Source organism: Apostichopus japonicus, chromosome 15 (assembly GCF_037975245.1).
Source record: "Apostichopus japonicus isolate 1M-3 chromosome 15, ASM3797524v1, whole genome shotgun sequence".
NCBI lineage: Eukaryota > Metazoa > Echinodermata > Holothuroidea > Aspidochirotida > Stichopodidae > Apostichopus > Apostichopus japonicus.
The window spans coordinates 21,936,306-21,959,656 of NC_092575.1; the positions used below are offsets into that span (position 1 = coordinate 21,936,306).

The window sequence follows — 23,351 nt, forward strand, 5'->3', positions numbered from 1 at the left end:
AAACCATATGTCCCTAAACATTTCCGATCCCCCCCCCAGGAAGATGGTAGCTGAGTTAGTCTAACATAATTGTGTGTGTTAACTAGGCCTAGGCTATATACATTTATTATGGCACTAGGTTACACTTAAGCTAGTTGCTGATTGTTACCCCAAGTGTCATGTATATAGGCCTACCCGACTGAGAATGAGGCTAATACTAACTAAACCACTGCTAAGCCTGAGTAAAACATATACTGGTTACAAAAGTTGACATTACTGGCTAGGGCCAGGCCCGTATAAGCTGTTAAAGCATAATCCAGCTTGAACATAGGTATTCGCTAGACCAACCTCAGATGTGCTGTTTAATATTTCGAGGAGGTCACAGTTTCAGAAAGGCTAGTGACAAAAAATTGTTGATTGATATTATCCTTTAGACATGCCGATATACAGTCAGTTAACAATCCAGCTTCAGAAAGAGTTGTAAGAAATCATGTAACACAACATGTACTGCACTTGCCTCTCCATATGTTGCAAAGTGTATTACCACTGATAAAAAATGAAGATACAATTCAATATATATTTGTCATCTCTGAATATTGAATACCAATCCTGATTCTGTAAGTCATTCTCATTACATGTACCTCAGATATTTGGTGCAGCATGGTCTATCCGATTGTATGTGAGTGTTTATAATGAAGTGTTGCTTGTTGTGGGTATTTTTAAACAGGACCTGAGACACCAGTCGAGAAAATTGAGTGGCTGAAACAAACATACACTGGAATACATTCCTGAGCAGTTACAGCAGTATATATGATTGAGGCGACAGACTTTAGGGCACACTGGATGAATGATGGCGGGAGAAAAACTGCCAGACATTTTAGCAGAATTTTTACACATGTTAAGTCTAAAATTCACCATTCATGAATATCACATATTTAAATTTCTAGTACCAAGTAACTGTTTTCACTTACAATAATGTAAACAGATCTATTCCCATGACTTGTGACTTACTATTTTGACAATTTAATGTACACAGCCATGAAACTAGAAATTCTTTTAAGCTCCATTTTGATAAATCTGACACCAACATTTTCCATTAAACTATCCACATGCATATTAATTCGAAACAACCTTCAAGACCCATAGTAGATGATAGAACAATTTTATCTTTTAAAAGATCACCAAAAAATATTTTATCATGAGTTATGGCTGTTGGTTTTTGTTTTTGTACCATTCTTTTTCTCTTTATGGATTAATTGTTGTATGTTTGTAAAGGGGGACCGCAAGTACAAGTTTCTTTCTTTCTCAGTTTCTCTCCATTTCTTTGACTTTCATTTGTCTGTAAATCCCTTTTTTCATCGAAAAACTGAAAGTACAACCAAACTCAATGCACAGGCATTGGTTTCATGTAACTATGCATGGTTTGAATAAATCTTTTTGCAAGAACTGACACCCCACAAATTTCTTAATTTGCAGCATTAGAAACTTTTGAGTGAACAATCATTCTTCATATAACTCCTGAACCATCGTCTCGTTCTATTTCCCAATCTCTGTATCACCACTGACATGGGTTTTACCATTCCAAAAAGTGTATTGCATTAGGAGAGAATTAGCAATATAAATCATAACCGAGTTGGAATGTCAATCAAGATGGGATAATATCTCCAGGGTACCTTTCTGAGCCCCTGTTTCTTTGTTGTAAGGGAGGGATGATATTACAAATATACTCATATGAGGTAGAAATTTATATAATGAGAGGAAACTAATACAACTATGTTTCAAAATCGCTGACCCGTCTAGAGCATAATTTAGTTGCTTTTGGCAAAAAAATTAACCTTTTGCTGTTTAAATGGGAGGACGCATTGAAGTACCAGTAGTTTCCTTTCATATGTCATTTACATGTTTAGTATATTTTTTCTGTGTTATCTGTTGTCTGAACAGATTGAGAAAGATTTTGATGTCCTTCATCCCTAACGAGGAAAACTCTTATACTCATAGTGGTCACTTATGAGCAGTCAGATAGTAAACCTTGTGTGTTCTTCTTGATAAAGAATGAGGCAAAAGCGATGATAATTTGTCTGCAGGTAAATGTAAATGCTGTCATCTAGTTATTATGAGTATGTATTATAGTTGTGGACACAACTGATTTCCCTTGCTTAAGTACAAAAATACTCGTGAGTATGTAGTGTTAAATGTATTGGTTCGCTTTTGACTTGGTGCCACCAATTGCAACTTAGGAACAAGGAATGGTTCCCTAGTTGATGCATTCTTTCTTCCGAGGATTATTATCTGCTTTCAAACTGTCTGTGAAATTAAGTGAGCTCTCCAATATTTTACTAAACTGCCCTGTTGACAAACGTTCCAATAAGAGTGTAAGTTTATTTATGTCCTTTCCATGCAAGTTACCAGCAATTTTCAACGATGTCTTTCGTTAGGAGTTGTTTTGTTCTTAAAAGATGACGATGCTAATTTGGGTTTTGGGAAATTGGTCCAAGGAATGAGTATTATTGGTCTAAACAGTTTCTTAAGTGGCTTAACAGACAAAATTATCTTATGTCTGTGCAAACTGGTAAAATGTTACCGAAAACGGGTTGTTTTTTGTGTGCATTGTTAAGCTATTAAGTATGGAATTGTGATATTGATGTCAAACCAGAGAAGAAACAAGTGTGACACTCCTTGCAATTGGGGCTGTGTATTCATCTTGCATATGTGCAACTATGGATTTGGCTACATGCGTTTGTATAATAAGTCTGATATCTTATATGTTTAAGGAAGCTTATCATTTCTTTGGTTGGAACTCTGAGCTTACAATTTGTCAATAATTTCATTCATTTAGAGGATCAGAAGGGTTCTGCCCTCATCTTCTCCCTGATATTTATCTGGACGAACAAAGGGTAATGGAGGAAGATTGTCTAGTGTGGAGGCTTGCTATATGTTTAAGGAAGCTTATCATTTCTTTGGTTGGAACTCTGAGCTTACAATTTGTCAATATTTTCATTCATTTAGAGGATCAGAAGGATGCTGCCCTCATCTTCTCCCTGTTATTTATCTGGACGAACAAAGGGTAATGGAGGAAGATTGTCCAGTGTGGAGGCCTGCGTTTGTGAATTTTAACTACATAAGATGTTTTATACTTTTAAAGTGGCACGATGGTTTCAAAGCCAAGATAGTCCCTTACCAATATTTTATGATAGATTGATGACAAGTTAATGTTGTTTAGAATAAGATTCTTGGAAAAAATAAAGCAAAGATTAGTTTTCCAAACTAACTTACTGAAGGAATACTTAACAACAAGGAATACATGGAAGCACTCTTGCTACAGCTGGTAGCTTATTAAAAGTTGTGAGGGCTGTTATTATTTTCAAAATTAACTTGAAGTTTACTTAAAGTAATACTACAAGCTGTTTTCAGTATTTATGGGTATTATTGCCAGTTATTTGCCAGTGTTTTCATTGACACTGATTGCTTCCAATTAAAATGTCTGAATTTCTTCAGGCGAAATTTCTGAATTGGCTGTTTTCTGTTCAGTGCATATGTCCAATGTCATGGGATGGAATACTGATGATCCACTTAATATGAACCAAATACTTCAAGTTTTGTTTGATGATATTGAATAAACCTCGCCAAATGATATACTGGTTTAGGACCTGTCTGTTAAGAGGAAGGTATGTGCTTCCCTTCACATTGCACATAACCATTCATGTTTAATCACCATTGTAACTTCCCCCAAAAACATATTCTCTAATATACTCCATGCAAGTGGAATCTAAATTGCATTTTATTTGTGTCTGGTTGAAGGGGATGGGGTGGGGGGGGGGGGTGGGAGATGATGTCTGCACCAATGAAAAACTGTGGGACTTTAGGGGCAGATTGTATCCGAACGTCTACATTGGCTAAAACAGAACCTAAGTATATTTTTATTTTTACTCTAGGAGAGCATCAGTTTGGAACATTACCTGAAAAACACATACATTCATCGTGTACAGCCTTTCGTTCTTGTCATGTGAGGTACACAGATCTCTCCACAACAAGTTTTCGTGGTAATTACCAAAAGGCGTTAAGTCAAACACCTCTCCTGAAAGCACTTGATGTTTGTTTCAAGGTAATATATACCTTTGACCTGGATGATCAAAATGGTGCGTGGGAGTTGACATGACATGCTTGGCATAAAAACATGACATAAAAACACAAAAATAAGTGAGTGTAGAGCCTTGTGAAGTCACTGGTGTTAAGATTGGTGTTTTACTGAGTCATATTCACTGAGACCTCATTGTATTAAAATTGAAAGCATTATATTGTCTGCCAGTCTGGAGGTTTGTATTTCTCTATTGATATCAACATGGTACTTTCGTATTGCCCAGAGTTACATATGCTTAGCCTATGTAAAGACGCATGCCTCCTTGTCAGTTGGTTATACGACTGTTTTAGTTTATTGGACAATTTCTACAATGTATTTCATCAGAGGAATCATTTGCGCTGCTTGTATATTTTCCTTGCAAGTCAAATCAGGTAAATCAACTAAGTTATATTAGTTAACTGCCTCTAATGTGAAACAACTTTGTTCTGAAATAACATCAATTATAAAGTTAATGTAGCGTCCATATATTATATACCTCAACGTTTTATTTGCCATTGAATTGTGTGTTTTAAATTTTGACGCCTGATAATGATATGGTACTAATAATTAAAGAAAAAGGCAACAAGTATTAGCGTACACCTGTTAAGGCTATTTTTTAATGTTTATATATCTCAAGCAGACATTAGCAATGCTGTCGCTGCTGCGTTCCTAACATTCATTGGACACGTGGGCAGAACTCTTTGGATACCAATTGCAGGAAGAAAAGCGATTGAGCTCAAATTCACCGGGCACATATAACATTTTGTTTCTTAAGTATGTCTCCAATAGTTATAAGTACAACCACTTTTTCTCTTGAAATCGGTATCTTTATAGAACCCCTCCAGTCATATTCTGTATTCAAATTACAATCTAATTTATTCAATACAAGACAGTGAGGTGATGATTTGGTACATTTTGTATCGACTGCCTACTGTAACGCCATCACACTGTGGAAAAGTAACTTACCTGTTGATTGGCAGGGTATGGTTAGCACCACGATAACACAAACAACCAGGAAATGATTAGTCTCCATTTATTCCGGTAGCGTAGGTTGTAACAGAGCTTGCTTCAAGGTGAGATAAGTTATTATGATCGAGCTAGCATCGCCAAAGTAATTAACTTTCCTTGTATTTTCGAAAAAAGAGGAATAAAACTATTAGAACATACTAACACGCGTTGGTACCTTTTGTTTGACATCAACGTTTTGAAATGTAATAAAACGTTAACTTGTATTTATTTATTTTTGCACAAACCTATGCGAATAAATTTGAAATTGAAGTTGATATATATCAGAGTAATAACAATTGTAGAATGCAATTGATAGTCGCTGCTTGTATCTTTTCGTTGCAAATCTATTCAGGTAAATCAACGAAGTTAATATATGTTAACTGTCTCTAATGTGAAACAACTTTGTTCTGAAGTAATACACAAAAGTTAATGGAGCGTCCATTTATTATATAGCTCAACGTTTCACTTTTACTGAATTTTGAATTTTAAAGTTTGACATTGAGTTTAAGTAGTTTTAAAATATCATATCATGTTACATTGAATTTATCTTGTACAAACATATAAGTAATATATTTGAAATTGAAATTGAAATAGTCGAGAACAACAGTTGGAGTATGAAACTGATAGGTATTAAAGCTTCCTGGAAATATTTGATAAGGACCCACTTTCGTTATAATGTATATATATATATAAGGGTTGAAAGGGTTGTTAAAGAAGGCGTGTACAATTTTTTAATCTTGAACATATATAAAAAAAAAAAACACACACACACACACACATATATATATAGATATATATATATATATATCTATATATATATATATATAGATATATATATATATATAGGCTATTTACATAGGAAATATATAAAGGCTATATATATATATATAGTTGTTAAACAGTTTTTCAGTTATTCCTATATACACACATATGTATATATATATATTTTATTAATATATATATATATATATATTTATATATATATATATATATATATATATATATATATGTATATATATATATACTATATATATACAATATATATATATATATGTGTGTATATAGGAATAACGGAAAAACTGTTAAACAATTATATATATATAGCCTATATATAGCCTATATATATACAATATATATATATATATATATATGTGTGTGTGTGTATATAGGAATAACGGAAAAACTGTTAAACAATTATATATATATATAGCCTATATAGCCTATATATAGCCTTTATATATATATATATATATATATATATATATATATATATATATATATATATATATATATATATATATATATATATATAACCAGAGCATTAGTATACAAAGCCAAAGTCAAATCGGACACATAATCTAAGTCGCGCATCTCCATTTCCGGAGGTCTCTTTAAGCAGCAATTCAACAACCACATAAATCTCTCAAAGAACTAAAATGGTGAAAGTACGTATGGAACCTGAAAAGAAGGGAATTAGCCACAGTATAAGCTGGGAAACAGTTTAGGAATCGAACTCATACCAACGCGAGTCGGGCCAGTACAACCAGTGGCGGAGCAAGGGTAAAGGTCAAGGGGGGCGAGAATGGTCTGTAGGGGCTCTTTCGACTCTATCTAAGCAGAGGGCCACCACTGCAGGTTGGCGCGGAGCATACATTTTTGAGTAAAGAAACCCCCTAGATCGCCGGAAATGACCCTTTCCTGGCCTTGCTAATTTGCAGATAAACGAAAAATAAATAGGTGTCATCGCCAACAAAATGTGACAAATGTCAATAGGTAGATGAGAGTGCAATAAAAAAGTCAATAATCTCGAATAAGTAACAAGTGGTAAAAGCTGAATAGGGCGCCAGCAGTCCATTTGAGTCCGTCAGTCCATTTGAGTCAGTCCTGACTGTATGGACGCTCCGCCACTGAGTACAACCTCTACGCAGAAAACAAAGCAGGTAAATATTACGTAGGCCTACAAAAGGTCAGAATAAACAGAAAGAAACTGAGCACGTCTCAAAGTGTCGCCATGGTAACAGACCGCGCAGCCGTGCTAGGCAGAAATAAGGTTACACGATCGTTTGCGTCTAGTTGTCTAATGATTGCCGCACCCGAGTGAAACTAACGTAACAACATGCTGTAGGTTACCATACATGTGTACTATATGAAACTGCTCAACTTCTATGTATTGAGCACTTTTGCAGCAGGAAGTCAACAACTGATTTGTTTTATTATAACATTCGTTCTAAACCTAATCTGCATAAAAGCGAAACAATAGAAGACAATTGATCACAGGTCGCTTTATATTCGTATACTCATAACTAAAACAATAAAATGGCTGTTTTTAACACGTCTAGATCAATAATCCGTCACATGGAATGTGAGCGTCTCGGACTGCGCGTTGACTAAAGCTGCATTTAACGTCGAATAACCAGTGGCGTAAACAGATAGGGGGACTTACCACATAACCCAAGAAATTTAAGACCCTAATGGGGACGGTCAAAAAGTTGCCAAAGCAGTTTTGATATGTATTAACCTTGATTGGATTCTTATTTTTATATAACAATGTGATCTGCTTCACAGACGGTTTTCCTAAATAGCTATTTTAAGCTTGATGTTAAGTTTGATTCAGTGATTGACACTTCAAGCCAAATTTCCTTGTGTCGTACCATGGGACCTAGATTGTCGTATTTCAAAACAAATCTCAGTTTGGATCAACATAGAAATATGAGATAGCAGGACTTAACCCCTTTAGGGAAAATCACTACTGTTAAAACGTTTGGGTTGTCTCAACTTGTCTTTCTTTTCCAGGTCCTTCCGGACCCTCCTAACCAGTTTATTAGCGAACTGGAGAGTATAGTATTCAAGTTTGTTTGGGGTGGAAAGCCGGACAAGTAAAACGTTCTACGCTAAGTAATGACTTCAGTAAAGGGGGCTCAATGCCGCACACAATGTTAGCTTTATTCGCAGTTTAAAATGTACGTGGGTAAGGAGATACCTCGATGATACTGAGACATATTGGAAATATTTTTTAACTTTCATCTCTCGAAGTACGGGAAAGGGTTTCTGTTTGAATGTAATTACCAGAGTGTAGACAATAAATAATGGTTTCATTAAAGACGTCTGTAAAGCTTGGGCTTGCTGTACTTTTAAAAAGCCGGTAGATAATTTTGGTAACCAAATTGTAAGGAATAACTCGGCAATTAGAATTAATAATAAACCTATTTATTACAGGACTTGGCACACCAATGGGGTATTATACGTGAAGCATTTATTCCACGTTAACAACAAGGCTCTTAACTTCTTTACTTTTCGAAATAAATTTAATTTAGTTGGTTCACATTTCACCTTCTTTTTTTGGTCTGGTGGCCGCTATCCCCTCTTACTGGAAAACGTTGGTCAACGTTAATGATGTTCCCCTTCAAGATGACAGTTTGTATCACAGGTTTTCCAGTATTCCCCGTATGTCCCGTGCCTTTTTTAAGGAGGTGGTAAAGAATGTCTCTACCAAACCGACCGCTTGTCTGAAATGGGAAACCTCTTTTCAGTTTAATGAGGATGAATGGAGAAGGGTCTTTTTTAGCCCTCTTCAGTCATTAAGAGAGAGTAAGATTAAATTTTTTCAGTGTCGTTTTATTCATAGGATTCTGGGGACAAATCGTTTGTTTCATCAATTGAATATTAAAAATAATTCAATGTGCACCTTTTGTGAGGAGAATGAAGAAACTATTGATCATTTATTTTAGGATTGTAATATGAGCAAGTCATTATTTTAGATGTTGAACAATCTGTGCTTGGCCAACAATTTATTTTTTCAAAGCAGGACATTTATTTCGGGTACAAATTGTGCCTAAAGCACCCCTACAACTTTCTGATTTTCCACCTAACATATTATATTTTCAAGAAGAAAGTTTAAGAAGAACTCCTTAATTTAAACGAATTTTTATTTCGATTTAAATTTATGCTTCAAGTAGAAGAATATTTACAAACGTCTAAATTTCATGCGCCCATTTCCTATAATACTTTACATAATGCATTTAAGAAATGCAATCTCTTATTTTCGTAAAGACTTCATCAATCGTATAAATTATTTTCATGTTATGTTCCTTTATAATTTATGCAACGAAAGAATGTTGAAATTATAATTTATGCAACGAAAGAATGTTGAAATAAAATTTGGAAAAAAAAAGAAAAAAAGGATATATTGTCTCTCATGTAATAATATGTATTTCTAACGGTTTGATATCATTAACAAATACAGCGACGTAGCCACTGTGAGCATGGAGGCATGTGTCTCCTCCCCTCCCGCAACTTCTCCGCCAAAATTGCTTTCAATTTATAGAACACGCACACAAATCGTACACATAAATGTAGTTAAAACGAAGAAAGATGATAAGACCATCTTGAATCTAAACCACCTATACCGAAACAAAATATCTCCAAGGGAAGGGGACGCCCATCCCGTTAGACCTCTAGAACAGACGTTATCAAATTCTGTGTAATTCCCCACCCCCACTTCACTTCGAATTCGTAACAGAGGGCACAACCTGTATGGTGTAATGAAAGGCATATCAATACAAGCATTAATCTTAAATTCCCTGGCTCTTAAAATTGGAACGAAAGTTTGGCTTTGCCTCGTCACACGTAATACATTAAATTAGCGAACACAATGTTTTCGTACTGGATGAAACGGCTCATGGAAAGCCAACTCAGTAGGAGCAACCAAATGCCTTGATTGGAACGAATGCTATCTTATTATGTGAATATTACTTGGTCAAACTGCCATAAAGATCCAACACATAGGTAAATACAGCTGTAAAGTAAACAATGAATCTGTAAACGGTTATTTCCTAAGTAAAATCAATCATTGCCTTTGAAAATAAATGATAATGTTTTCATCCTTTTAGCTGTCTCTCATTTGATCAAATTCTTATGGACAAATATTTACTGTTCTGGTGTATCTTATTCATACATCAAAAATTTCGTATAGTATAGTGTATTGTTGTAAGCATTTTCTTGCAGTTTCTATTGCCATCATCTACTACACTTCATGTCAAAGTCCAAAGGAAGAACTAAAGTTTCCCGCGATCATGTTTATTCTTACAGAGCCATTATCGTGGACCTGTGACAACACACAGTATGTACAATTCGGGCACGGTGCTACGGTGTCATGTACATTTCCAGTTGACTTCCGTGGAGTGTACTGGTACGACTCACCCGCCAAATCAGCTAATTTAATCATTCGAAGGGAACAACAGAAGAATGGTGAATATACAACATCAGGGACAGCTTATATTAACGGGAGTTATGATGTTTTCCAAAATGGAACACCAATGATAGCAAACGTCTCTAGCGCACATGATCGTGTGTTTTTGGTAACTCTGGTAGATAGTGGAAAAATTTCAAAGAACTTTGAAGTTAACGTTGTAACAGTATGTAAGTTTATAATTATGATATTCCTCCGAGCTTCATAGTTCAATGAAAACCGAATGATTCTCTATATCAGTGTTTTTTTCTTGGTTAGCTCTTGGTTAGCTATGCAAGTTGATAGTATATCTCTCAAACAATCTTTTAGTTAAAAGGCTGGTCGTCTCAAAGTTTTCAAGAGGTTCATGATTGACCCCATTTAATCCCCACACACCTTTTCCCATAAATCGATTATGTTAATGATATTAAAAACAGAAAAGTAGAAATGTATTAGTATGATCAACTGTAACTGTAAGCTAGGAAATGTATAATAGCGCGAATACCTTTCCTGCTATGAAGCAAGTCTTACTCCTGCTGTCACTTCACATTTAGTAGTGCAACTAATACTTGAAAATGGATGGTACTCTGTTACAAATAATTGTGCCGGCGAAGAAACTTTCTTCCGCTGACATGATTTGTTTGTAACCCTATAAAAACTGGTGTTCCTGCACAAATGACGGTTTTACTGTAACTTTACAACATTTAATATTTCTAAACACTACTTATGCTGTAGGTCTACATATTGTATTGCCACATAGTGCTTGTTTTCATTCACAGAAAAAATGTTAATACATTTTGTAACTATAAAGAAAGTTTTGTTTGTGCATCATTTAAGATATCACATAAGTAATTGTAAATTTACGACAATTGTGTTTATATAAACACAACTCTGGTTGTAGGTTAACAACTTGTCTTGCTCTGTATAAATTTACAGGAACATTTTCTCAAACATTATTTATCTCTAACGATAAAGAAATATTGTTCCTGCACAATGAATGATTTCACACAGTTATTTGTAAATAAACAAAACTTATACTTTTATATATATATATTCCTTTTGTAAATCAACAATAGTATCTTACCGCATATTACCTATGCAGTCCCAGTTTGGTATATCATTATACATGTTAAGACAAAAAGAGAATTTAACAGTTTCCTAAAATGTCGTGGTAATATATTTCCTTAGATTATAATATTCTTGAAATTGAGGTTAATATTGTCGCCAAAAGCGACTTTGTTAGACCAAAAATATACTTACTTGTAAAGATCATCCTCTAATCGTGAATTGACTCACCTGTTAAAGTCAAACTACAATTTACGAGATCCTTTAACTCAAATTAAACTTTATATAATTTATACTGGAATAAAAGAAATTGATATTAAATTATGTAATGTTCCTCTCGTTAACAGTACTATGACAGAGCTTTAGCAAGAAGATCTACAGCTTTGGTTATACTGTTGGCCTATAACGTAAAAAGAAAAGTAGTAGGAGTTTACTGCTGTGATCTGTTATATGTCGAGCTCCTTATACTATTGGGGATAGATTCATTAAAAATAAGGGTTGATTGGAGAGGGAGTTTTAAGAGGTAGGTTTAAGGACAGACATAGAACTCGATGATTATCGTTACATGCACTCTCCCTCCATTGCTTCCTCATCCCCCTCCACCTCCCTCTCTCTCTCTCTCGCTCCACTTACCCCTCTCTTTTGTAGTATGTCTCTCTCTCAAAGACACACACGCACTGACACTTACTATCCTGCTATTTAAACATTAAAAACCATGCTCTCTTTCACAGTTAATGCTGTGCAACTTCATCCCAACGGTAGTGCTTGTCCTAACACCAGCCTCTGTCTCGTAAACTCCTTGGATGCAGATACATTAAGTTGCAGTTACAGTAATGTTAGACCAGCCATAACACTTTCCTGGGAATTCAGTCCTCGTGAAAAAGAAATGAAAATCGATGGATTCAGTACATCCAGTGGAGGATTCACGTTTTCTTCATATTCTATGTTAAATATAACTTATCATTTGCAAAAGCCATTAACAGCGGTAAGCTGTTCAGTAACTGGTCCTGCGTTAGGTTTCAAGAGTACGGGAAGCACCGTGGTCTTTGATATCAGTAATACAACTGAAATGGTTAGGCAAGAAATGGAAGCAATGGAAAAATTGCTGCCGTACAATTGCTGGCCATTAAATGTGCTCATGACATAGAAACAGTGGCCCTTCTCTGGAAAGTTGGCGACATAACTAGCTCTGAAATATTAATGTTTTTATCTGATGGACAGATGCGGCAAAATCAAAGAGGTAAATCATCAAGTTTTCCGTAGATAGGACTATGACTTTCACAGATGTGACCATTCACGCTGCAGGAACATATACCTGTGTGTATACTGATGGGGAAACATATTATTCCAAGACTACAAAGGTTATCGTTTCAGGTGAGATCATCAAACGTTCAATGTGAGAATTGTGGAGTACCAGTTCAATTAAAGATGAAGCAATAAGAATATTATTCTGCATCCATGACACCAAAGACATAATAGGAGAAAAAATAGGCGTCAAGCATGTTGATAGTATCATTGGAATTTTCGCGTAGGCCTATTTGAAGTTGATTCTAAACGATGTGAAGCGAAATACCTGCTGTTAGAGGAAAACGACAATTAAATCACCAACATGAGAATCGTTGTTTTATAGTTACAGAATAATGCGACCCAGCAAGAAATGTACCCTAATTTTACCGCGGTAAAATATGGTAAATGTGTGGTAAATAGGGTAAATGTGTGGTAAAATTGTGGTAAAATCAACCGCGGTACATTTACCGCAGTTTTACCATGGTATTACCGCGGTAAAAGTATGGTAAAAGTGCGGTACATTTACTGCGGTAAATTTACCACAGTTTTACCATGATATTACCGCGGTATAAGTAGGGTAAAAGTGTGGTACATTTACCGCGGTAAATTTACCGCAGTTTTACCATGATACTACCGCAGTATAGGTAGGGTAAAAGTGCGGTACATTTACTGCGGTAAATTTACCGCAGTTTTACCATGGTATAACCGCGGTAAAAGTGTGGTACATTTACTACGGTAAATTTACCACAGTTTTAGCATGGTAACATGTATAATGATATACATGTATAATGGTAACATGTATAATGATATACCAAACTGGGACTGCATAGGTAATATGCGGTAAGATACTATTGTTGATTTACAAAAGGAATATATATATATAAAAGTATAAGTTTTGTTTATTTACAAATAACTGTGTGAAATCATTCATTGTGCAGGAACAATATTTCTTTATCGTTAGAGATAAATAATGTTTGAGAAAATGTTCCTGTAAATTTATACAGAGCAAGACAAGTTGTTAACCTACAACCAGAGTTGTGTTTATATAAACACAATTGTCGTAAATTTACAATTACTTATGTGATATCTTAAATGATGCACAAACAAAACTTTCTTTATAGTTACAAAATGTATTAACATTTTTTCTGTGAATGAAAACAAGCACTATGTGGCAATACAATATGTAGACCTACAGCATAAGTAGTGTTTAGAAATATTAAATGTTGTAAAGTTACAGTAAAACCGTCATTTGTGCAGGAACACCAGTTTTTATAGGGTTACAAACAAATCATGTCAGCGGAAGAAAGTTTCTTCGCCGGCACAATTATTTGTAACAGAGTACCATCCATTTTCAAGTATTAGTTGCACTACTAAATGTGAAGTGACAGCAGGAGTAAGACTTGCTTCATAGCAGGAAAGGTATTCGCGCTATTATACATTTCCTAGCTTACAGTTACAGTTGATCATACTAATACATTTCTACTTTTCTGTTTTTAATATCATTAACATAATCGATTTATGGGAAAAGGTGTGTGGGGATTAAATGGGGTCAATCATGAACCTCTTGAAAACGTTGAGACGACCAGCCTTTTAACTAAAAGATTGTTTGAGAGATATACTATCAACTTGCATAGCTAACCAAGAGCTAACCAAGAAAAAAACACTGATATAGAGAATCATTCGGTTTTCATTGAACTATGAAGCTCGGAGGAATATCATAATTATAAACTTACATACTGTTACAACGTTAACTTCAAAGTTCTTTGAAATTTTTCCACTATCTACCAGAGTTACCAAAAACACACGATCATGTGCGCTAGAGACGTTTGCTATCATTAGTGTTCCATTTTGGAAAACATCATAACTCCCGTTAATATAAGCTGTCCCTGATGTTGTATATTCACCATTCTTCTGTTGTTCCCTTCGAATGATTAAATTAGCTGATTTGGCGGGTGAGTCGTACCAGTACACTCCACGGAAGTCAACTGGAAATGTACATGACACCGTAGCACCGTGCCCGAATTGTACATACTGTGTGTTGTCACAGGTCCACGATAATGGCTCTGTAAGAATAGATAGAGTCGAAAGAGCCCCTACAGACCATTCTCGCCCCCCTTGACCTTTACCCTTGCTCCGCCACTGGTTGTACTGGCCCGACTCGCGTTGGTATGAGTTCGATTCCTAAACTGTTTCCCAGCTTATACTGTGGCTAATTCCCTTCTTTTCAGGTTCCATACGTACTTTCACCATTTTAGTTCTTTTTGGTACTTTTCCAAGCTTGAGAGATTTATGTGGTTGTTGAATTGCTGCTTAAAGAGACCTCCGGAAATGGAGATGCGCGACTTAGATTATGTGTCCGATTTGACTTTGGCTTTGTATACTAATGCTCTGGTTATATATATATATATATATATATATATATATATATATATATATATATATATATATATATATATATATATATAAAGGCTATATATAGGCTATATAGGCTATATATATATATAATTGTTTAACAGTTTTTCCGTTATTCCTATATACACACACACATATATATATATATATATATATATATATTGTATATATATAGGCTATATATAGGCTATATATATATATAATTGTTTAACAGTTTTTCCGTTATTCCTATATACACACATATATATATATATATTGTATATATATAGTATATATATATATACATATATATATATATATATAAATATATATATATATATATAAATATATTATTAAAATATATATATATACATATGTGTGTATATAGGAATAACTGAAAAACTGTTTAACAACTATATATATATATATAGCCTTTATATATTTCCTATGTAAATAGCCTATATATATATATCTATATATATATATATAGATATATATATATATATATATCTATATATATATATGTGTGTGTGTGTGTGTTTTTTTTTTATATATGTTCAAGATTAAAAAATTGTACACGCCTTCTTTAACAACCCTTTCAACCCTTATATATATATATACATTATAACGAAAGTGGGTCCTTATCAAATATTTCCAGGAAGCTTTAATACCTATCAGTTTCATACTCCAACTGTTGTTCTCGACTATTTCAATTTCAATTTCAAATATATTACTTATATGTTTGTACAAGATAAATTCAATGTAACATGATATGATATTTTAAAACTACTTAAACTCAATGTCAAACTTTAAAATTCAAAATTCAGTAAAAGTGAAACGTTGAGCTATATAATAAATGGACGCTCCATTAACTTTTGTGTATTACTTCAGAACAAAGTTGTTTCACATTAGAGACAGTTAACATATATTAACTTCGTTGATTTACCTGAATAGATTTGCAACGAAAAGATACAAGCAGCGACTATCAATTGCATTCTACAATTGTTATTACTCTGATATATATCAACTTCAATTTCAAATTTATTCGCATAGGTTTGTGCAAAAATAAATAAATACAAGTTAACGTTTTATTACATTTCAAAACGTTGATGTCAAACAAAAGGTACCAACGCGTGTTAGTATGTTCTAATAGTTTTATTCCTCTTTTTTCGAAAATACAAGGAAAGTTAATTACTTTGGCGATGCTAGCTCGATCATAATAACTTATCTCACCTTGAAGCAAGCTCTGTTACAACCTACGCTACCGGAATAAATGGAGACTAATCATTTCCTGGTTGTTTGTGTTATCGTGGTGCTAACCATACCCTGCCAATCAACAGGTAAGTTACTTTTCCACAGTGTGATGGCGTTACAGTAGGCAGTCGATACAAAATGTACCAAATCATCACCTCACTGTCTTGTATTGAATAAATTAGATTGTAATTTGAATACAGAATATGACTGGAGGGGTTCTATAAAGATACCGATTTCAAGAGAAAAAGTGGTTGTACTTATAACTATTGGAGACATACTTAAGAAACAAAATGTTATATGTGCCCGGTGAATTTGAGCTCAATCGCTTTTCTTCCTGCAATTGGTATCCAAAGAGTTCTGCCCACGTGTCCAATGAATGTTAGGAACGCAGCAGCGACAGCATTGCTAATGTCTGCTTGAGATATATAAACATTAAAAAATAGCCTTAACAGGTGTACGCTAATACTTGTTGCCTTTTTCTTTAATTATTAGTACCATATCATTATCAGGCGTCAAAATTTAAAACACACAATTCAATGGCAAATAAAACGTTGAGGTATATAATATATGGACGCTACATTAACTTTATAATTGATGTTATTTCAGAACAAAGTTGTTTCACATTAGAGGCAGTTAACTAATATAACTTAGTTGATTTACCTGATTTGACTTGCAAGGAAAATATACAAGCAGCGCAAATGATTCCTCTGATGAAATACATTGTAGAAATTGTCCAATAAACTAAAACAGTCGTATAACCAACTGACAAGGAGGCATGCGTCTTTACATAGGCTAAGCATATGTAACTCTGGGCAATACGAAAGTACCATGTTGATATCAATAGAGAAATACAAACCTCCAGACTGGCAGACAATATAATGCTTTCAATTTTAATACAATGAGGTCTCAGTGAATATGACTCAGTAAAACACCAATCTTAACACCAGTGACTTCACAAGGCTCTACACTCACTTATTTTTGTGTTTTTATGTCATGTTTTTATGCCAAGCATGTCATGTCAACTCCCACGCACCATTTTGATCATCCAGGTCAAAGGTATATATTACCTTGAAACAAACATCAAGTGCTTTCAGGAGAGGTGTTTGACTTAACGCCTTTTGGTAATTACCACGAAAACTTGTTGTGGAGAGATCTGTGTACCTCACATGACAAGAACGAAAGGCTGTACACGATGAATGTATGTGTTTTTCAGGTAATGTTCCAAACTGATGCTCTCCTAGAGTAAAAATAAAAATATACTTAGGTTCTGTTTTAGCCAATGTAGACGTTCGGATACAATCTGCCCCTAAAGTCCCACAGTTTTTCATTGGTGCAGACATCATCTCCCACCCCCCCCCCCACCCCATCCCCTTCAACCAGACACAAATAAAATGCAATTTAGATTCCACTTGCATGGAGTATATTAGAGAATATGTTTTTGGGGGAAGTTACAATGGTGATTAAACATGAATGGTTATGTGCAATGTGAAGGGAAGCACATACCTTCCTCTTAACAGACAGGTCCTAAACCAGTATATCATTTGGCGAGGTTTATTCAATATCATCAAACAAAACTTGAAGTATTTGGTTCATATTAAGTGGATCATCAGTATTCCATCCCATGACATTGGACATATGCACTGAACAGAAAACAGCCAATTCAGAAATTTCGCCTGAAGAAATTCAGACATTTTAATTGGAAGCAATCAGTGTCAATGAAAACACTGGCAAATAACTGGCAATAATACCCATAAATACTGAAAACAGCTTGTAGTATTACTTTAAGTAAACTTCAAGTTAATTTTGAAAATAATAACAGCCCTCACAACTTTTAATAAGCTACCAGCTGTAGCAAGAGTGCTTCCATGTATTCCTTGTTGTTAAGTATTCCTTCAGTAAGTTAGTTTGGAAAACTAATCTTTGCTTTATTTTTTCCAAGAATCTTATTCTAAACAACATTAACTTGTCATCAATCTATCATAAAATATTGGTAAGGGACTATCTTGGCTTTGAAACCATCGTGCCACTTTAAAAGTATAAAACATCTTATGTAGTTAAAATTCACAAACGCAGGCCTCCACACTGGACAATCTTCCTCCATTACCCTTTGTTCGTCCAGATAAATAACAGGGAGAAGATGAGGGCAGCATCCTTCTGATCCTCTAAATGAATGAAAATATTGACAAATTGTAAGCTCAGAGTTCCAACCAAAGAAATGATAAGCTTCCTTAAACATATAGCAAGCCTCCACACTAGACAATCTTCCTCCATTACCCTTTGTTCGTCCAGATAAATATCAGGGAGAAGATGAGGGCAGAACCCTTCTGATCCTCTAAATGAATGAAATTATTGACAAATTGTAAGCTCAGAGTTCCAACCAAAGAAATGATAAGCTTCCTTAAACATATAAGATATCAGACTTATTATACAAACGCATGTAGCCAAATCCATAGTTGCACATATGCAAGATGAATACACAGCCCCAATTGCAAGGAGTGTCACACTTGTTTCTTCTCTGGTTTGACATCAATATCACAATTCCATACTTAATAGCTTAACAATGCACACAAAAAACAACCCGTTTTCGGTAACATTTTACCAGTTTGCACAGACATAAGATAATTTTGTCTGTTAAGCCACTTAAGAAACTGTTTAGACCAATAATACTCATTCCTTGGACCAATTTCCCAAAACCCAAATTAGCATCGTCATCTTTTAAGAACAAAACAACTCCTAACGAAAGACATCGTTGAAAATTGCTGGTAACTTGCATGGAAAGGACATAAATAAACTTACACTCTTATTGGAACGTTTGTCAACAGGGCAGTTTAGTAAAATATTGGAGAGCTCACTTAATTTCACAGACAGTTTGAAAGCAGATAATAATCCTCGGAAGAAAGAATGCATCAACTAGGGAACCATTCCTTGTTCCTAAGTTGCAATTGGTGGCACCAAGTCAAAAGCGAACCAATACATTTAACACTACATACTCACGAGTATTTTTGTACTTAAGCAAGGGAAATCAGTTGTGTCCACAACTATAATACATACTCATAATAACTAGATGACAGCATTTACATTTACCTGCAGACAAATTATCATCGCTTTTGCCTCATTCTTTATCAAGAAGAACACACAAGGTTTACTATCTGACTGCTCATAAGTGACCACTATGAGTATAAGAGTTTTCCTCGTTAGGGATGAAGGACATCAAAATCTTTCTCAATCTGTTCAGACAACAGATAACACAGAAAAAATATACTAAACATGTAAATGACATATGAAAGGAAACTACTGGTACTTCAATGCGTCCTCCCATTTAAACAGCAAAAGGTTAATTTTTTTGCCAAAAGCAACTAAATTATGCTCTAGACGGGTCAGCGATTTTGAAACATAGTTGTATTAGTTTCCTCTCATTATATAAATTTCTACCTCATATGAGTATATTTGTAATATCATCCCTCCCTTACAACAAAGAAACAGGGGCTCAGAAAGGTACCCTGGAGATATTATCCCATCTTGATTGACATTCCAACTCGGTTATGATTTATATTTATAAAACTATACGGTGCAATTATACTATGGTAAATTTAACATAATTGTACCATGATTTTACCACAGTAGAACATATATGGGTCACACTATGAAACATGATGGTACATTTACAGCAATTTTCCATGATTTTGTCCCATATTTTTGCAATACTGATATGACAAACCTTTTGTTCTATTCATATCTTAATGTTGGCAATATAAATTACCTGTGGATATGAGTTGAATAAAGAAGAGAGACAAACTGCTATTCTTATATGTTATAGTATGCATCTCTTTTCCTAAAAAAAACAAGCAGAGGATAGATACATAGAGAATTCCTTCATGGAATCCCTGATATATTTGAGAGGAGACCACAATTAATTCTTTTTTCATTACTAGGGAGAACCTAAAAGCCTTTAAAATGTAAAAAGAACTATTTAAACTAGCACACATAAGGCATAGCTTCTGTGCCTCAACACTGTGGCACACAAAAATTGACCAATCAGTGTCCTCAGATTTGGGTATTCTCTGTCAGGTCCATTAAATGACTTGACAAGTCTATGTATCTATGATCAGAGTTAGTGCGGTGAGGTGGCAGAACGGGAGAGTACACGTCTGCAGTGCCTGAGGTCCCTGGTTCAAACCTCGGTGTCGACACTGACACCAATTTTCACCCCGCTCCTTTCTCGTGGTAGGAAAGTGGCTACACGTGGAAGCGGTACTCACGTCCTTCGGAGGGGACGTTAAATTGCGGTCCCGGGAGCAGGACTACACACCCCTGCCTCGTTACTTCAGGGCACTATTCGAAAAGAGAAGGCGAGTTTCGCCGGTGTCCTTCCACGCACAAAAACTTGGAACCTCAATAATTTCCGACTAAGGATTTCCTTAGTCTGCTGAAGCACCTTCGGGTGGAAGCGTAATACGAGGTGTATCATATCATATCATGATCAGAGTTGAGCGGTGAGGTGGCAGAACGGGAGAGTGCACGTCTGCAGTACCTGAGGTCCCTGGTTCAAACCTCGGTGTCGACACTGACACCAATTTTCACCCCGCTCCTTTCTCGTGGTAGGAAAGTGGCTACACGTGGAAAGCGGTACTCACGTCCTTCGGAGGGGACGTTAAATTGCGGTCCCGGGAGCAGGATTACACACCCCTGCCTCGTTACTTCAGGGCACTATTCGAAAAGAGAAGGCGAAATTCGCCGGTGTCCTTCCACGCACAAAAAAAAACATGGAGCCTCAATAATTACCGTCCTTACGTCCAATGGGTAAGTATTGCATGAATGACTTGAAGTGTATACACGGATACCTGGATAGAGATTGGACATAGAAAATGCAGCTATTTACCGGTCGGAAACATGATTCACATGAAATTTTTAGAAAATATTGCTATTAAATTAATGTTTTTGTCGTTTAATTTGATGTGTAAAAGATGGTTTGGGTGGTAGGTTTGTCTTTCATATTTCCACTACAATTATGACGAATTGGGAACGTGTTGGGGAAAAACATAAAGTGCATCTTTTCACAACAGAAAGTATTATTTTACCAGTTTTGAGGTGATGTTGTGGTTAAAACTTTCAAATATATGCCATATATCCCTCTGCCCCTCGATTCTGTGCCCCTCTCCCAGATAATCTAACCTCTACTGCCGATTCTGCATTTTGGAGTCGGTTATTATTCAAGTCTGGCACGTGTTCCGTGTCGTTACAATATAAAATGTGCTCTATGCTTTCCGTTTTTAATAATTTCATAGCCGTCAATTTAACTTTCAATTACCACAGAATTCACGGGCTTCAGTTCTGGAAGAGTTCGCTGACACGCTATTAGTAAGTTTCTTGGGTTAATATTAGTATGTGACAGTGTCTTGCTCTCGGCCACCCATTTTTAGACCACGTATGTCAGTAAGTTACGTTACAGTCATACCGTAATCTAAGAAATAGTTAGGAATAAATATATATATATATATATATATATATATATATATATATATATATATATATATATATATATATATATATATATATATATATATATATATATATATATATATATATATATATGTTGAGGCTAGTAGAACACTAGTAGTTGTAACTCAGAGTTTCACGCGTTGAGCGATCATCAGACAACTTGTCTGAATGCTTTTAGCAACAGCCGATGTAATGAATGACATAATCAACTGAGTTGATATACATTCTAAAAGCAATTACTTTAAGATAAAGATAGCTCTATAATATTCCTCACGAAGAGATTCCTAGAGTTTTTTTAAAACTTTTCTTACGTTTCTTTTAATCGCTTTTATTAGTTAGCATAGGATTTGGGAATCATTTTATATATGCGCAATACCTGTAGCAACGATGCTTTGACATTCGCTGATCCTACACAAGCTCATGAAATCCAACAGTGTATGATGTTTCTGTTATCATTTAGACCATTCATTTTGACTTCCCTTACTGCTAAACAGCTGTTAGTAGACCAAACTTAAATTAGCTCTGCCTCCATAAAACAGGTCTGAGATTAAAGTTATATGGCTCATGGAAGAGCGATGTCAGGGAAACATCTCTCCTTATGTGTGCATAGATTGCCGACAGGTCTAAGTCTCTCTAGCGAACTGAGTTCGTACTGTGATTGGTATGCTTGAACAAACTGTCACTGAATGTCAGTATAACCAACTACATGGTTTTCTCCCTTCCGACGATAATGATGATAGCTTTAATATATACATAAACCAACAGCACATCATCAACTTAGATTCTGTGAAATACGGTATGGTCGTTCAAAACTAGACATTTCTACAGAGATCGCAAAAGCTGTTGGAATAATCGCACTAAGTGCACATTACCAAAGAAGTATTTTACTTACTATATATATATATATATATATATATATATATATATATATATATATATATATATATATGTATATATGTATATATGTATATATACATACATATTACTTAAGTAAGCTTATATACTGCACTACCATCTGGGTCTAGTACAAGGAGACGTACCTACTGTTCTGTAATGAGGGGAGATGAGACATATCTCGCATCTCCTACCTAATAACTTAAATGAATGATTTATTCAAGTAAAATAATGAAATCCATCATCACCTCAATCGACAGTCAAATCACCAGCATTCCAGTACTTATTTTCTCTCATCCTCTATTCCGGTCTCATTCCATTAAGCAATGAAATTCACTATACCTAATACAATACTTACATAAGTAAGTGTAAATTTTGTACAACGTCGTATTAGCTATTTAACTAATCGATATTAATGTTCTATATTATCCATGTTTAAATTGAAATTTATCCATTTATGTTTGATTTGGTAGCACATTGATATGCACTGTGGTCTTGAATTGTACAACGAACTGCTGGGCGTACGGTATTTGTTTGTTTCGACTTTATTTACTTCCTTCTCTATTTGCTGCAAGCTCACAGGTAGGGTACCCATTTTATTTGTACTCTTCCTTTCCAATTGAATTTATA

The 23,351-nt window shown here is 34.9% G+C and overlaps 2 protein-coding genes across 4 annotated transcripts in view; one reads left to right on the forward strand and one right to left on the reverse strand.

Annotated features, from left to right (window-relative positions):
- LOC139981664 (uncharacterized) overlaps positions 1-23,351 on the reverse strand; it is a 179,814-nt gene that overhangs the window by 80,712 nt on the left and 75,751 nt on the right. The window lies entirely within an intron of this gene.
- Positions 12,625-23,351, forward strand: part of LOC139981667 (uncharacterized) — a 70,662-nt gene continuing 59,935 nt past the window's right edge. The window contains exon 1 of the mRNA XM_071994245.1: positions 12,625-12,770. Coding sequence (XP_071850346.1) covers positions 12,668-12,770 — 103 coding nt within the window. The 5' untranslated portion in view covers positions 12,625-12,667. The remainder of the gene's footprint in view (positions 12,771-23,351) is intronic.